This window comes from Syngnathus floridae, chromosome 7 (assembly GCF_059516105.1).
Source record: "Syngnathus floridae isolate MCC-2025c chromosome 7, RoL_Sflo_1.0, whole genome shotgun sequence".
Lineage (NCBI taxonomy): Eukaryota > Metazoa > Chordata > Actinopteri > Syngnathiformes > Syngnathidae > Syngnathus > Syngnathus floridae.
In genome coordinates, this window is record NC_142419.1 from 4,378,407 (window position 1) to 4,395,088 (window position 16,682).

General features: G+C 42.3%; 1 protein-coding gene and 1 pseudogene across 2 annotated transcripts in view; one reads left to right on the plus strand and one right to left on the minus strand.

Annotated features, from left to right (window-relative positions):
* Positions 1 to 16,682, minus strand: part of nlk2 (nemo-like kinase, type 2) — a 50,543-nt gene that overhangs the window by 20,543 nt on the left and 13,318 nt on the right. For both annotated transcript variants that reach the window (XM_088381962.1, XM_088381963.1), the window contains exons 4-8: positions 12,245 to 12,351; positions 12,008 to 12,093; positions 11,252 to 11,461; positions 4,586 to 4,687; positions 1,177 to 1,263 (exon numbers count right to left, since the gene is read on the minus strand). In XM_088381962.1, coding sequence (XP_088238088.1) covers positions 1,177 to 1,263; positions 4,586 to 4,687; positions 11,252 to 11,461; positions 12,008 to 12,093; positions 12,245 to 12,351 — 592 coding nt within the window. The remainder of the gene's footprint in view (positions 1 to 1,176; positions 1,264 to 4,585; positions 4,688 to 11,251; positions 11,462 to 12,007; positions 12,094 to 12,244; positions 12,352 to 16,682) is intronic.
* Positions 16,059 to 16,177, plus strand: LOC148394827 (5S ribosomal RNA; annotated as a pseudogene).

Genomic DNA, 16,682 nt, shown 5'->3' on the forward strand with positions numbered 1-16,682 from the left:
TCCTAGTTTTTGTTTATTCTGGCCCTTCTGATTTTGTACTTTTGTTTATTTTTTATTATTATGTCAGTCCTTGGTTTTGCCTTTTTTTTTTTATTATTATTAAACTACCCTGGGTTAAAAATAAACAATATGAGTTCAAAATTGGACCAACCCAAGAAGTTGGGTCAATTTAACCCAACTTCCTGTATTGTTTTGCCCAACACAACGCATTTTCTTTTGCAAAATAACCCAAAGTTGCGTCAAATTGACCAAAATTCCTGGGTTGGTCCAATTTTTAACGGGTGTACATGTTCTCAAACCTACTCCAAATGTAACACATTTTATACAGTTATGTAAATGCACACATCCTGAAATATTTGGTTACACCTTTTTATAAAATATCCTGAAGAAGTTTACATCAGCATAATGTGCCCTTCTTTATGACGTACACACACTTTACTCATGACACCATTTGAAGATGAAGATATGAAAGCTACAGTATTTTCCTGACTATAAATCGCTACTTTTTGCACAAGCTTTGAACCCTGCGGTCCAGTTCGGCTTATCTGTGGATTTTTCATGATTTGTATTCTACTGTATGATTTGTGCATATGCTCTTATATGTGGAAATTAAACATTAAAACACCTGTGGCTTATAGTCCAGTAGGGTTTTACCCTAATTTTAGTTGGTGCGTCTTATATTCAGGTGTGGCTTATAGTCCAGATATTACGGTATTTGCATTAAACGCAGTGTTACCATCCATTTTTGGTCTGCTATATTGTTATTGATGGAAACAGAAGTAATATGCACAAAATGTCCTTTGTTAGCAAATACTTACAAAATGTCCTTTGTTAGCAAGTTTAAAATCTGGCTGGGGGTTGCAATTTTTGTAGAAAGTCTTTTGGTCTAATTCAGTTTTTTGGAAGTACAGCATACTTTAACTTGAATCGGATTTTGATTCTGATAATAAATGGTAATCTATCTTACTAGGACTTAAAAACAAAAAAATGCAATTTAAACATGAAACCAGAGAAAGGTACTCAGGTACTCTAAGAACTGGATGATGAAGTGTAGTTCTCGCTTTATCAAGTGAGGAAGTTGGTAAAGTCAAGTAGAAATTCTCTCATAAAACACAGAGCTGTCCTCAACGAACAATATGAAAAATATATACAATCCAGTGGGATATAATAACTCACCGGATCAAACACCAGCATTCTGCAGAGAAGGTGAACAGCTTCATGAGTTGCTTGACTGGACAGTGTGTAAAGAACAGGAAGGGATGGCTGTAAACCAAGCAAAAATAAATAAATAAACAAACAAACAAAACAGGACATACAGCAATCATTGCAACATAATATTCACTACATCCAGAAAATACTAACAGCACATCACTTTTCCCACTTTTTATGTTAAAGCCTCATTACAAAATAAAACACCCATCCATCCAACCAATTCATCCTTCCATTTTCAACACCGCTCATCCTATTCAGTGTCACGGGAGGTGCTGGAGCCTACCCCATCAGACTACAGGAGAATGGCAGACTACACCCTGAACTGGTCGACAGCCAGTCACATGGAGACAAACAACCAGTCACACCTACATGCACACCGTTATTGAGCGGGAAACAATACCACGGTGCTCGCCTGACTTAGGCGAGTGCACCAAACTTCAACTAGGGTGTCATTAAACAGCTCAAAGCATGCTCAGGGAGGGGCAGAATAATATGTACCTCACACACTTGCTGCAGGACCCACACTGCTTTTAGAAGAAGAAGAATGCCTTTAGTGTGATTGTACAACTGTTATACAAAGAAATGAAGATTTTCCACTAGTGGGAGGCTGCTGCTATGCAAGGTGCAGCCAGGCGCCTCTAGGAGTAATTTTGGGTTCTGTGGGAAGAGCGATCCAGGGCGCTTGCTTGTAGCACTGTGTTGGCTCATATGTTGAGCTCTTGTTTTGTGAAATAAAGAGCCGGTTACGAAACCCACGTATTGTCTGGTACTTTGGTAATATTTGGTAATAGTTATATACCGTATTTTCCAGCTCTTTGTTTGTGTTTGTCACGTTAGCATACCTATCGTTTAGCCTGTTGTTGCTATCGTTTAGCCTGTTGTTACTCGTTCATGACTGTTTTTGGTGTGGGATTTTGTCGAATAAATTGCCCCCAAAATGCGACTTATACTCCGGAGCGACTTATATATGTTTTTTTTCCACTTTTTGGGGCATTTTATGGCTGGTGCGACTTATACTCCGGAGCGACTTATAGTCTGGAAAATACGGTATATGTTTTTTCCCCTTTATTGTGCATTTTATGGCTGATGCGACTTGTACTCCGAGGGACTTTTAGTCCGAAAAATACGGTAATTCCCCCGCCCTAATTTAAGTTTGAACAGCCCTTTGTAGCACCTGCGCTATCCTACCTAAACCCAATTAAACCACACTCATGAAGCAGCAGCCATTTCTGCAATAAGTGTAAATAGCCTCGCAAACCATCAGGGAAGCTACAACCCACAACACTTTATAAGTCACCATGGCCTCCACCACTAAAAGGGACAGGTCGCGAAGCCTGAGCAGCGGTAAGGCATCGTCATGGTAGTTCTCCAACTATCTTTAGAAAGGTCTGAGTCGACTCCTCCGCATCATCCTCCACACTGGAAGGCTTTCCATATGCCTCAAAGAGCTGATTGAACAGTGGCAGGGAACCCATTTCCGCATCCTCCACCCAAGAGAAAGAGACACCGATTGCAGACGGTTTGTTCCCAGGCTTCAGTGCAGTGTCAGAGAGAGAGTTCCATTTTGAAGCCTCTGTTATATGCAGCCAGTGCTCCTAAATCCTCCTCTGCATAGTGCTTATTACACACAAATAATCCTTAATTCAAAAAAATAAATTCTAGTCGCAAGCCCAACTTTGCGAGATAGACAAGTGAGAGTAGAAGCCAACCCACATTGTTTTAAACAAAACCCCACAAGTGAAATTTATTGGTCTGACACATGACAAATATTATTGGTCACACCCAATGGCAGTTCCCATGAAATACTGAATGACAAGACAACTAATATTTTGTTTACCGTATTTGCCGGTGTATAAGTCGACTCGGTGTATAAGTCGACCCCCTAAAATTCGACGGAAATTTACGATTTTATGATATATCCTTTGTATAAGTCGAGCTCAATTGTTGCATTATATTAAACTTCAAAATTCAATCAGAAATATGCGAAATTTATTGACGAAATGTGTTCAAATTCCGGGAGGCCGTGCGCATGCGCAGTGGCCGGAAATAGCTCCAGCCGAGCGCATGCGGCTGTTTATAAGCACCGCGGAGGAGATCGCGGAGCCTCATTCGACTTCCAGCGGCCGGCGAGCTCGCGCACGCCGCCCGGCACCACCGGGAAGCCGGAAATAGCTTCAAGCCGAGCGGATCGGCACTTTATAAGCACCGCGGAGGAGATCGCGGAGCCTCATTCGACTTCCAGCGGCCAGCGCACTCGCGCACGCCGCCTGGCACCACCGGGAGGCCGTGCGCACGCGCCAAGTGGCCGGAAATAGCTCCCACCGAGCGGATCGGCTCTTTATAAGCACCGGGAGGAGATCGCGGAGCCTCATTCGACTTCCAGCGGCCGGCGAGCTCGCGCACGCCGCCCGGCACACCCGGGAGGCTGTGCGCACGCGCCAAGTGCACGAAAATAGCTCCCGCCGAGCGGATCGGCTGTTTATAAGCACCGCGGATGAAATCGCGGAGCCTCATTCGACTTCCAGCGGCCGGCGAGCTCGCGCACGCCGCCCGGCACATCCGGGAGGCCGTGCGCACGCGCCAGGCACATCCGGGAGGCCGTGCGCACGCGCCAAGTGGCCGAAAATAGCTCCCGCCGAGCGGATCGGCTGTTTATAAGCACCGCGGAGGAGATCGCGGAGCCTCATTCGACTTCCAGCGGCCGGCGAGCTCGCGCACGCCGCCCGGCACATCCGGGAGGCCGTGCGCACGCGCCAAGTGGCCGAAAATAGCTCCCGCCGAGCGGATTGGCACTTTATAAGCATCGCGGATGAAATCGCGGAGCCTCATTCGACTTCCAGCGGGCCGCGCACTCGCGTACGCCGCCCGGTTCAAATTTTCTAAGTGCAACGCACAATGAGATGCATGAGAAACGGCCTTGGTTACCATCACATTTGAAGCGATGAATACGAAGTTAAATTTTATGACTCGGTGTATAAGTCGAGGTCGATTTTTTTCGGTCGATTTTGGATCGAAAAAGGTCGACCAATACACCGGCAAATACGGTAATTCAATCGGATCACTTAGTTTGCTGATTTAAGTTCAAATCTCTACATATGTATTATTGGCCATAAAACACCAAGAGGCAGATTAACACATATATGAATCAATACTCTATACATTTAAATATTTATCAAATAACAGCACTGGCAAAATGAAAAAAAGCAAAGAAATGTATTCTGCAATAGTGAACCACCGGTGTTATACTTGCACTTTAGGTGTACTGACATTCATTGTTCAAGTGTCCAAATGTTCTTAGCAACACAAAGACATCATGTGACAACACAGCATGTCAGACAGAAAAACTAATTCCTTACAAGAGCCTCCTGATTACCTGTTTGTTAGGTCCTCTGAGAATATGTGCACGAGCTCCTTCACAGGCCGTCCTCATCGCCTCCATAGAAGGAGTCCCCAACAAGTCAGTAATCAAGTCCAGCTATTGAGAGACAGAATTAAATTTTCATTTCATTTCAGTGACAGTATTTAGGCACATATTAAAAATACATGTGAACACAAGACCAAATGTAGATATAGCACATTAGAAAAGAGTCGTGGCAGGGACACCAATCAACAAAAAAAAAAGTCAAGGGACTTGACTATTAGCGCTCCCTTAAGTCAGCCTTTATGTTAAAACAAGGACCAAATCTAAATATTACAGTATTTTCACGTTCAAAAGGCGCACCGTAATAAAAGGCACAGTCTCAGTTGTGTGCCATGACTGTGTTTAACACACACATAGGGCGCAACGGATCATAGGGCACGGGTTTTATATACAGGACTGTCTCAGAAAATTAGAATATTGTGATAAAGTTCTTTATTTTCTGTAACGCAATTAAAAAAACAAAAATGTCATACATTCTGGATTCATTATAAATCAACTAAAATATTGCAAGCCTTTTATTATTTTAATATTGCTGATTATGGCATACAGCTTAAGAAAATTCAAATATCCTACCTCAAAAAATTAGAATATCATGAATAAGTATACTAGTAAGGTATTCAACTAATCACTTGAATCGTCTAATTAACTCGAAACACCTGCAAGGGCTTTCTGAGCCTTGAAAAACACTCAGCTTGGTTCAGTAAACTAAATCACAAGTATGGGAAAGACTGCTGATCTGACTGCTGTCCAGAGGACCATCATTGACACCCTCCATCACGTGGGTAAGGCACAAAAAGAAATTTCTCAAAGAGCAAGCTGTTCACAGAGTGCAGTTTCAAATTACATCCACAAAAAGTCTGTTGGAAGGGAGAAATGTGGCAGGTAACGCTGCACAACCAAGAGAGATGACCGCAGCCTTAACCGCATTGTGAAGAAGAGTCGCTTCCAGAATTTGAGGGAGCTTCAAAGACAGTGGACTGAAGCTGGAGTCCAGGTATCAAAAGCCACTGTTCACAGACGTGTCCGGGAAATGGGCCACAATAGCCATATTCCCATGGCCAAACCATTTCTGAACTCAAGACAACGGAAGAAGCATCTGACTTGGGCTATGGAAAAGAAGCACTGGACAGTTGCAGAGTGGTCCAAAGTCCTCTTTTCAGACGAAAGCAAGTTTTGTATTTCATTTGGAAGTCAAGGCGCCAGAGTCTGAAGAAAAGGCTGGAGAGGAGCAAAATCCAAGTTGCTTGAAATCCAGTGTGAAGTTCCCACAGTCAGCGATGGTTTGGGGAGCCATGTCAGCTGCTGGTGTTGGTCCACTCTGTTTCAAGTCCAGAGTAAATGCAGATTTTAGAGCACTACATGCTTCCGTCTGCTGAAAAGCTCTATGGAGATGATGATTTCATTTTCCAGCATGATCTGGCACCTGCCCACACTGCCAAAACCACCAGTAAATGGTGTACTGACCATGGCATTACTGTCCTCGATTGGCCTGCCAATTTCCCTGACCTTAACCCCATAGAGAATTTGTGGGGTATTGTGAAGAAGAAGCTGAAATACACCAGACCCAACAATGCAAATGAGCTAAAGGCCGCTATTGAAGCATTCTGGGCATCCATAACACCTCAGCAATGCCACAGGCTGATTGCCTCCATGCCATGCCGCATTGATGCAGTAATCCGTGCAAAAGGATTCCCAACCAAGTACTGAGTGCATCAATGGACATTTTCAAATGTTTGATTTTGTTTTGCTGTTATAAATCTTTTTTTTTTACTTGGTCTGAGGAAATATTGTAATATTTTGCGATAGCATATTTGAGTTTTCTTAAGCTGTAAGCCATAATCAGCAATATTAAAATAATAAAAGGCTTGCAATATTTCAGTTGATTTGTAATGAATCCAGAATGTATGACATTTTTGTTTTTTTAATTGCATTACAAAAAATAAAGAACTTTATCACAATATTCTAATTTTCTGAGACAGTCCTGTATACAATCCACGCCCACACTTACCGCTTTAACGTTCTCATGGCGCTCGCAACTACGTCCGCCTTACAACAACACACACACACACACACACACACACGGGGCGCACTGCAAATCCACGCCCACACTTCCCCCTTTAACGTTCTCATGGCGGCAACAACAACAACAACAACACACACACACACACACACACACACGCACACACAAACACGCACACACAAACATACAAGTGTGCGTATTTAAAAATGAAGTGGGAGCAAAACTGAGTTTGGTATTCACATTTTTATTACCGGTAATGCTCATCAATTAAACCCATCGAAGTCCTCATCCTCTGTTTCCGAAATGAACAGCAGCACTAAATCTCCAAAAGACGTGCCAGGTTCACTTTCTTCACTGTCAGAGTCACTTTCCGTGCCGTGTGGCTCCTCGGATACGATGGCGGCTTTTACAAAAGCTCGAACAACAGTGCCAGCAGACATGTTAGCCCAAGCATCCACAATCCATTTGCAAATTGTGGCGTAACTCGCCCGGCGCTGCCGTCCACTCTTAGTGAAACTATCCTCTCCATCGGTCATCCATCGCTCCCACGCGGCTCGCAGCTTTACTTTAAATGGCCGGTTCAGACCGATCTCTAGTGGTTGGAGTTCCTTTGTCGTGCCTCCCGGAATGACAGCAAGCTCGGCATTCATTTGCTTCACTTGTTTTTTTCACATCAGTTGTGAGATGGGCACGCATAGAGTCACAGATCAACAGCGATTCTGATGCGTGGGAAAAAAAACACCTGGTCTCCTTACATACACCTCCCTCAGCCTCTCAGTCATCATTTCCTCATCCATCCAGCCCTTTTCATTTGCCTTAATGATGACTCCTGCTGGAAACTTCTCTTTAGGCAAAGTCTTTCTCTTAAAAATCACCATAGGCGTTAGTTTCTGTCCATTAGCATGGCAGCCAAGCACAACAGTAAAAGAAGACTTTTTGTATCCCATTGTGCGTATCGCTATCGTCTTGGTCTCTTTCTTCTCCACAGTGTGATTCACCGGGATGTCGAAAGTGAGCGTCACCTCGTCCATGTTGGTGATGTGGCTGGGCTGGATGTGTTTGTCGGCGATGTGTTTGCTACAGTAGGAGAGGAAGATGGCCAGCTTTTCATTATAATCCGCTGGAAGTTGCTGCGCCAACATAGTCCTGGTCCGGATGGAAAAATGGCACCATTTCATGAAACAAAAGCACCAGGACGATGATCCACTGTTCGAGTCTTTCCTCCAACTCGGGCCACCTCGCCTTACATCCGCGGAAACTCAGCTGCGTCTTCTTGACCTGTCAGAGCTCGTTTTCCAGCTTCCTCCAATTGCGAACCATCGATTCGTTGATTTCAAATTCTCTCGCGGCTGTTCGATTTCCATGCTCCTCCGCGTAGTTGATGGCCTTCAGTTTGAACTGTGCTTGATAAGTGTGTCTCTTTGCCATTCTCACTGTTGTTACAACAACGATGTTTAGCATGACACATGTACCCGTTCTTTTATATACAATCCACGCGCACACTTCCCCCTTTAACGTTCTCATGGCGTTCTCTATTACGTCCGCCTTACAACACACACACACACAGGGCGGGGCGTGCTGCAAATCCACGCCCACAATTCTCCCTTTAACGTTCTCATGGCGCTCTTTAATACGTCGGCCTCACAACAACAACACACTGCATGATAGGGCGCGCTGCACATTTGAAGAAAATCTAAGACTTTTATCCACGCCTAATAAATGTGAAAATATGGTAAATAGGTGTTCATGGCCCAAACCTCCGCTTCGACCATAAATTTCAAACTCAAGGCCCAGGGGCCAGATATGGCCGGCCACGTCATTTTATGTGACCCACGAAGACAAATTTGACATCGACTATGTGTCATTACTAAAATTACAAATTGTCTTCACTTTTAAAATATAAAGATATTGCGAGCATTTTTTTGTATTACCATTTGTCTTTTTAAAATATTTGAAATACTTTTGTTGGTCTCTGATTTAAAAATGTTGTTCATTGATTTTGTAGCCTTTATTGTGTGTACTATATAGAAGATGTTGACAGTCATAATAGCCCTCCGAGGGAAACTATGACTAGAATGCGGCCCACGACAAAAGATTTTGACTCCCCTGGGTTAGACTGTCAAGTACTAAAAATGTTTTTAGAGAAGCTAGAAAAGTTGATTCTTTACTTAAGACATAAAACAGAAGTGTGTCCAATTATTGATCACTCATCTTTCAATGACTGGTTAAGGCAGTTGTGAATATCGCTTTATCAACTCCCATTCATTGAGATTCTAAGTCCATGCAGAGTTGATTCATGTACCTCATTGGAGGATGCAAGAGTTACTGTGTGAAGAACGAATAAACAGTTCTGCTGTGCACCCCTGTCGAGCTTCTTTTCAATTGGGTTGAGGTCAGGAGATGGGGGCAACACCACGAGGTCTGCTTATACCCATTTCTTTTTTTTTTCTTTAAGCCTTTCCATTTCTTTCGGAACATAGGCCATCGATGAAGAGTTTCCACCCTCGTCTGTCTTGTGCCATTTTCTCCAGCTGTTTCCATGGCAGTCCCATCTTCTTGACATCCAGCTCTGTGCTCCTTCTCCAGTTGTTTTTGGGTCTCCCTGTGCTTCTTTTGCCTTGTGGGTTCCATGTTAACGCCTGCTTGGTTATAGCCATGTTTTTTCTCAGGGTATGTCCTATCCAGCTCCACTTCCACCTCAAAACCTGTATCTCTATTGTTTCTTGTTTGGTGCTGTCCCATAGGCTGGTGTTGCTGATGCGGTTGGGCCAGAAGATCCTGAGGATGCGTCTTAGGCAGTGGTTTGTGAAGGTTTGCAATTTAGCGGTGATGTGTTTGGTGGTCCTCCATGTTTCTGACCCATATAGCAGCACTGTTTTGACGTTGGAGTTGAAGATTTTGATTTTAGTATTGAGTGAAATGGTTTTGGTTTCCCAGCTCTTTTCTAATATGTTGAATGCTGTTCTTGCTTTCCCTATTCTTGATTTCACATCTTCCTCCGTTCCACCGTCCACTGCAATTACACGTCCTAGGTATGTGAATTTGTCTACCTCTTCCAGTGGGCAGCCCCTGAGGTTAATGGGGTTTGTGTTTTTGTTGTTTACTCACATTACTTTGGTTTTTGCTCAGTTTATTTTTAGTCCCAGTCCAGCTGCTGTTTTTTCGAGTAGTTGAGTTTTCTCCTGTATCTGTTGGTGGCTGTGTGAGAGTAGAGCAATATCGTCAGCAAAGTCCAGGTCTTCTAGTAGTTCTGTCAAAGTCCATTGGATGCCTGTCTTTTTATTGTGGGTAGTTTGTTTCATGATCCAGTCAATGCATAGGAGGAATGGAAAGGGGGAAAGTAGACATCCCTGTTTCACTCCAGTGAGCACGGTGAATGTTTTCTGTGTTCCATTCTCCCGATTGTTCTATGATGATCCAAAGGGTAGCAATTTGGACGCCTTTTCAAAGTCTATGAAATTTACGTAAGCCGGGGTGTTCCATTCTCTCGATTGTTCTATGATGATCCTAAGGATAGCAATTTGGTCAATACATGATCTTCCACTTCTGAAACCAGCTTGATTTTCTCTGAGCTCCTCGTCAACCCCTTTCCGTAGTCTTTCTAAGATGATGCGGCTTAGCACTCTGCTCAGTGTTGATAGCATCATGATGCCTCTGTAGTTGTTGCAGTCTCTAAGGTCTCATTTTTCGGGGATGACAGCAATAAGCCCATCTTTCCATTCTGCTGGTATGTTTTCTTCCTCCTCCCATATTTTCCTGATGAGTGTGTGGAGCATGGTGGTTGTAGTTTCAACATCCACCTGTAGGGCCTCTGCTGGGATTTCATCTGGCCCTGCGGCTTTGCCACGTCGGAGCATCATGATAGCCCTCTATACCTCAGATCTTGTTGGGGGGGCGCAATTGATTTTGAGTTGGTGCTGCTGGTGAGATCTTTATTACTTGGTCGGGCGGTGGTTTATTCAACAGCTCACTAAAATGCTCTGTCCACCTTTGGTGGTGTTCCTCCTTGGTGGTGAGGAGTCGTCCCTCTTTATTCCGGATTTGTGTGTTGTTCTGTCTGAACTTCCCAGCTAGTTTCCTGGTGGTCATGTAAAGTTCCTTGAGATTGTTTTGTGCTGCTGCTTCCTGTGCTTCTTTAGCCAGTGCCTCAATGTAGTTTTTCTTGTCCCGTTTGTCTTATACCCACAGCGTTCCTTAAATTTTCATCAGAATGAAGCCGTTTTCGCTGAGTTCCACGCTCATTTTTAACGGTACGAGGACCTAGTATTCTCACAATGTCTGGCGTTTTCATTCTTTCACAAGGCACTGGACTATTTTGTGCTTTTTATCAACCGAAAGATCTTCCTCCCTCTTCGATTAGATTAGATTAGATTAGATTAGATTAGATTAGATTAGATTAGATAGAACATAAAGACAGGCTTGATTAAATTGCTTGGGCAAGAACAACCTCATTAGTAATTCTCCTTTCAATAGGCTCACCAGGGAAACTATCAAACTTGTCTGACATTGATCAAATGAAAGAAACCAATGCAGTTGTTTAGGTTACATTTTATATGCATATAGTGAACACAATGTGTATATTAAATTCCATTGTTTACCTGCTGGATGGGACTCTGGGCTTGAAAGAGGATTCTTCGCCCCAACAGCTCAGCAAAGATACAACCCACAGACCAGATATCGATGGAGTTGGAGTAGTGTCGGCTTCCCATCAGGATCTCTGGAGCCCGGTAGTATTGTGTCACCACTTCCTGGGTCATGTGCCGCGACTCATCAGTCTCTTCCACTCGTGCCAGGCCAAAATCACAGATCTGAAGCAGAATAATAAAGCAAATATTACAATTTCAATTCCATATTTTTTGCTGTTAAGTGAAGACATTTACGGTAGATTTTAAACAACAAAATATGAGAACAACACTGCAGTTTTTACTTCCAGGCTTACACAACTGTTTTGTTGGAGGATGAGGCTCTCCCGGTCAGTTCAGTTATACCTTCCTTAAACTACAAAACAAATAGCGAGTGAAGAAATTTACTGTCGTCCGAGTTCACTGCTGCTACACCCATCATGTGCAAAAGCCAGGGAGATTATGGAGACAGTCCCACAAGAACGACTGTCTCAAGAACAAAGATCAGTTTGTAAGCTCAAAAGATCATGAGAAGATGCTCTCTTTTTCCATTTTGTTCTTTCCATCATTTTGGAAGAGGTTCATCTCCGTCTCATAGGTCCACATAATGTCCGCAAAAATCTCTCAAGATTTATCATATTAATCTTTAGTATCAAACCCAAATGGTTTCGGTATACAGCAAAATTTTTCGGAATCTGCCTTACTGTTCCATTGTGTCCCATGCCCACTAACCTTCAATACACAGTTGCTGTTGACCAAAAGATTGCCAGGTTTGATGTCTCGGTGAAGAATGCCAGCAGAATGAAGGTACTTCAGTCCTAGTGATAGTTGACCACAAAAATGAAATGTCAAAACACATTCACAGTGTAGTATTTTGAAGCACCCATACAACACATATGTGGAAACGTTTTTTCTAAATGTTAAATCAGTGGGGTCATTAGCACCAATCATAATTTAAAAAAATCCTACCTCGTAGAATCTGATAGAGAAAAACTTTAGCATGGTCTGAGCTAAGGGGCTGTGGTGAAACAATGATCTTATGGAGGTCACTTTGCATCAGTTCAGTCACCACATATCTGGGCGATTGGAAGTTAAGGCAAATTAGAAAACATAATCAAGAGCATACAAGCAGGCATACGAGCAGAAGAAAGTGTCCAGCGTCCACCTTTTCCTCTAGTCGACCCTAGTGAGGATAAGAAATAGAAAATGGATGAATGGATGAATACATACATATACACAAATACACACACAGCAAAATTGTCACGTGTGGAGCTGGATATGGACCCAGAAGCAGACATGACACGAAAGTTAAAAAGTAAAAGTATTTATAGTAATCCCTCGTTTATCGCGGATAATTGGTTCCAAAAACCACCCGCGATAATTGAAATCAGCGAAGTACGGTCTTCAACAAGAAGTACAGGGCAGGGTATCGAGTTAGCGGAGAGATGCTAATTTGCTATTGTGCTAACACGCAAAAACGGACTTCCAAAGGAATGTAAACGAACATTTGGAGCAATACTACATTGTCCTACAGGTTAGACACGTTTCCTCAATTTAGCAGTTTTATTTTGACTTTTAAATGTTTTTCTAATTTGGAAAAAAAATCCGCGATGTAGTGAAGCCGCGATACATGAAATGCGACGTAGCGAGTTATCACTGTATTAAGTATCAACAGAAAGCAGGGATGGGCACTCAAAAAAACTAGACTTTCTTCTCACGTGTGAAGCTGGATACGGACCCAGAAGCAGACATGACACGAAAGTTGAAAAGTATGTCTTTATCAAGTATCAACAGAAAGCAGGGCTGGGCACTCAAGAAAACTAGACTTTCTACCTGGAAGAAAGTTTGACGCGCATGCACCCTAAAATGCGGTATGCCCTATGTGTGGATTAGGTTCTTTTGCCTGGAATTGAGTCTGCACCTTTCAACCCGACGCGCCTTATGGTATGGAAAATACGGTAATCAATGAAATAATATACCACAAATGTTCAATAGCCCAATATTACACATCTCTTCTTGTTCTTCGAGGTAAACTGATGGTATACATTAGAAAATATTGATCAATTCACGGAGTCTAGGAAAAAAGTCATAGTTGGTTCTACTGAACATGACGACTAAAGGGAAAACATTTTAGCACTGCATTGATTGACTAATTTACGATTGAGAATGCTTCACGTTGACTCCAAACTGTAGTACAATGTGGCATATTAAGTTTTCACAACACTGCTTGCCAGACTGAACCAGAGCGCAAGTTTGAGAGAGAAAAAGAGAGCAAAAGCAAGAGAGATAAAGACAGAGAGGGCGGGAGGGGGCAGGGGTTGGTGAGAGAGACATTCTGTGACTGGGTATCAGCTTGCGATATCAAACAACAGGAAGCTGGGTCTATTTATTCTGGAACTTACTACTCAATGAACATCTGCTTTTCTCCAATTGGGGAACTAGAAAGTGGACTAGAGGGTGTTCCACTAGAGATGACATTTTACTATCAAATATGTGAAGGCCAAAATTACTAATTATAATGAGTGTCAGCTGTGCCAAATCCACAATCCCAAAATAACAAATGGAGAGACCTTGAGAACTCTGCACATTGTGTTATATATTTTTCCAAAGGTTAGACAGGGATGCACGTGATTAAAAAGTTAATGAGAGATGACATTCATAACAACTTTCTGACATGAAAGGTATATTTTGGATAACAGTTTTGGAGTAATGAATACTGAATATCACCTTAAATTGTGTGAGCTTTATATAGTCCTTAATGGTCCTTAAGCAACGCTTCAAGGGTATATTTTCATTGATAACCATCTACCGTAAATTTCGGACTATTAGCCGGTACTTTTTGCTCAAGTTTTGAACGCTGCGGCTTGTAGTCCGGTGCGGCTTATCTATGAATTTTTTTGTGATGATTTGATCACTTTTATATACTCGTAAAAAGGCTGTGGACCACTGTTGTGCGGCAACTGCTTTGCTAGGCGGAGGGATACATGTGTGAACCGGTCACTGGGGAGAAGAGTGGTGTGTTGATCGCAAATCGTGCCGTATAATTCACACAAAGAATAGACAGAACGAGATCAAGACAGACATTACTGAAGAGAGGAAGCTTTTAGACACAAACCGTCATTATGGGGGACAAAAGAAATGCATATGATGCCGCTTTTAAGTTAAAGGCAGTCGATGTTGATGACATTGTGTTGCGTCACCCTTTATTTCCCAGTCACGTTGACTCTGGAGCTAATGTAACTTAATGTAACTTAGCGCTTTGTGCATGAATAAAATTAGCATGGACAGACCCTCATCATGGAAAATGCTAGAAGAAATGGATAAAAGCGACGACAAAAGAGAGACTGAGAAAATGTGTGGCGAAGGATATCTAACGCTATTCCAATCGGACACTGAGGAGGAAGACTTCGATGGTTTCAGTGCACAGGAGGACTATGACGACGGCTCTTTTTTTACTTTTACTGGTATGTTTTTTTAACTAGCCCTATTAGTGCTGTGTTACTTCCGCATTGCTGCTGTGTTACTGCCGCGTCACAGTCAGTGTTTGGAAAGAAATGTCAAGGTATGTTATGAAAACTTTGAAAAGGCTTTCTGTGTACCGTCTTCTTTGGAAATAACTTGCGAGCACACTGCGTGTTGCTGCGGTACTGCTGCTGCGTCACAGGCAGCATTTAGAAAGACATGTTAAAGTATTTTATTAAAACTTTAAAAAGGCTGTCTGTGTCCTTTCTTTCTTTGGAAATAACTTGTGCGCACCTGCAGCTTATAGTCCGGTGCGGCTTATATAAGAAAAAAACTAAAATATCCCCGAATTTTAGCTGGTGTGGTTTATAGTCCGGTGCGGTTTATAATCCGAAAATTACGGTAAATAACATGTTTCAGGTATTTATTAATATTAAAAAGTACTCTTTTAATTGAACTGACTTAACTCTATGTATCATCAGTCAGTCACGCATGACCAGTGGCGGTTCTATGACTCCCTGGGCAAATCAATCAACTAGGGTGCCCCAATTTATGCACCTGCCTGTAAATCCTATAAACTTCATTTCACTTCTCAAATATCACTGTGTTTGTCTGCTATATGATACATTCAACTAAAACCACTGATCCGAACAACCAATGATTTATAAAGGAAAATCTTGAAAATGATCATACATACATAGATAGATAGATAGATAGATAGATAGATAGATAGATAGATAGATAGATAGATAGATAGATAGATAGATAGATACCATAATTTTTGGACTATAAGTCGCGTTTTTTTCATAGTTTGGGTGGGGGGGCGACTTATACTCAGGAGCTACTTATATATGCTTTTTTTCCATAAATTTTTACTTAATCATTAAGACATCACTTACTTACAAGTATAGTTGACCACTTCACATGTTATTTTTAGTATAGTTGATCACTTCACATGCTTTTATATCTTTATCTTGAACATATTCAAAACATAAAAATTAGAGAAAAAATCAAATAAAGCAATTAACACTTTAAAGCGCCATGTCCAAGTCCACTGTCTGCTGTATGCACACTTGCTCCATTTTTGCTCTTCTTATATTTATTATGTTATTTGTTTATTTATTATTTATTCATTATTTTTATTTATTCATTGTTTGTGCCTTCTTGGGTTTTTTTGTGTTGTTTACTAGTATGCATATTGTGTACTATGTCTTGTCACCGTGGGATAGTGGAAACGTAATTTCGATCTCTTTGTGTGTCTTGGCATATGAAGAAATTGACAATAAAGCAGACTTTGACTTTGATGAAACAACCAAATGAACAATACGGCCATACTACCCTGAGAACGCCCGATCTCGTCCGATCTCGGAAGCTAAGCAGGGTCGGGCCTGCTTAGTACTTGGATGGGAGACCGCCTGGGAATACCAGGTGCTGTAAGCTTACACACCAGCTCAGTGGTAGAGTGTCCGCCCTGAGACTAGAAGATTGTGGGTTCAAACCGTGGCCGGGTCATACCAAAGACTATAAAAATGGGACCATTGCCTCCCTGCTTGGCACTCAGCATTAAGGGTTGGAATTGGGGGGTTAGATCACCAAATGATTCCCGGGCGCGGCACCACTGCTGCCCACTGCTCCCTTCGGGGATGGGTTAAATGCAGAGACAAATTTCACCGCACCCAGTTGTGTGTGTGACAATCATTGGGACTTTAACTTTAAAACAAAAAAAAACTACATCTGAAAAAACTATATATTTTCAGACGAAACTGGATGAGGGCGCTATAAATGGGAAGGGCTTAAGAAAAATGGCACTAAAAAGAAACTCATATTTTGCAGGTAACAAACTTCAAGTTGTAAAATATGCAGCCGAAAACAGTAATCGAGCAGCAGAAAGAATGTTTGGTGAACCGTGATGTACCAAAGCATTACTGTAATTTGAATTTCAAGT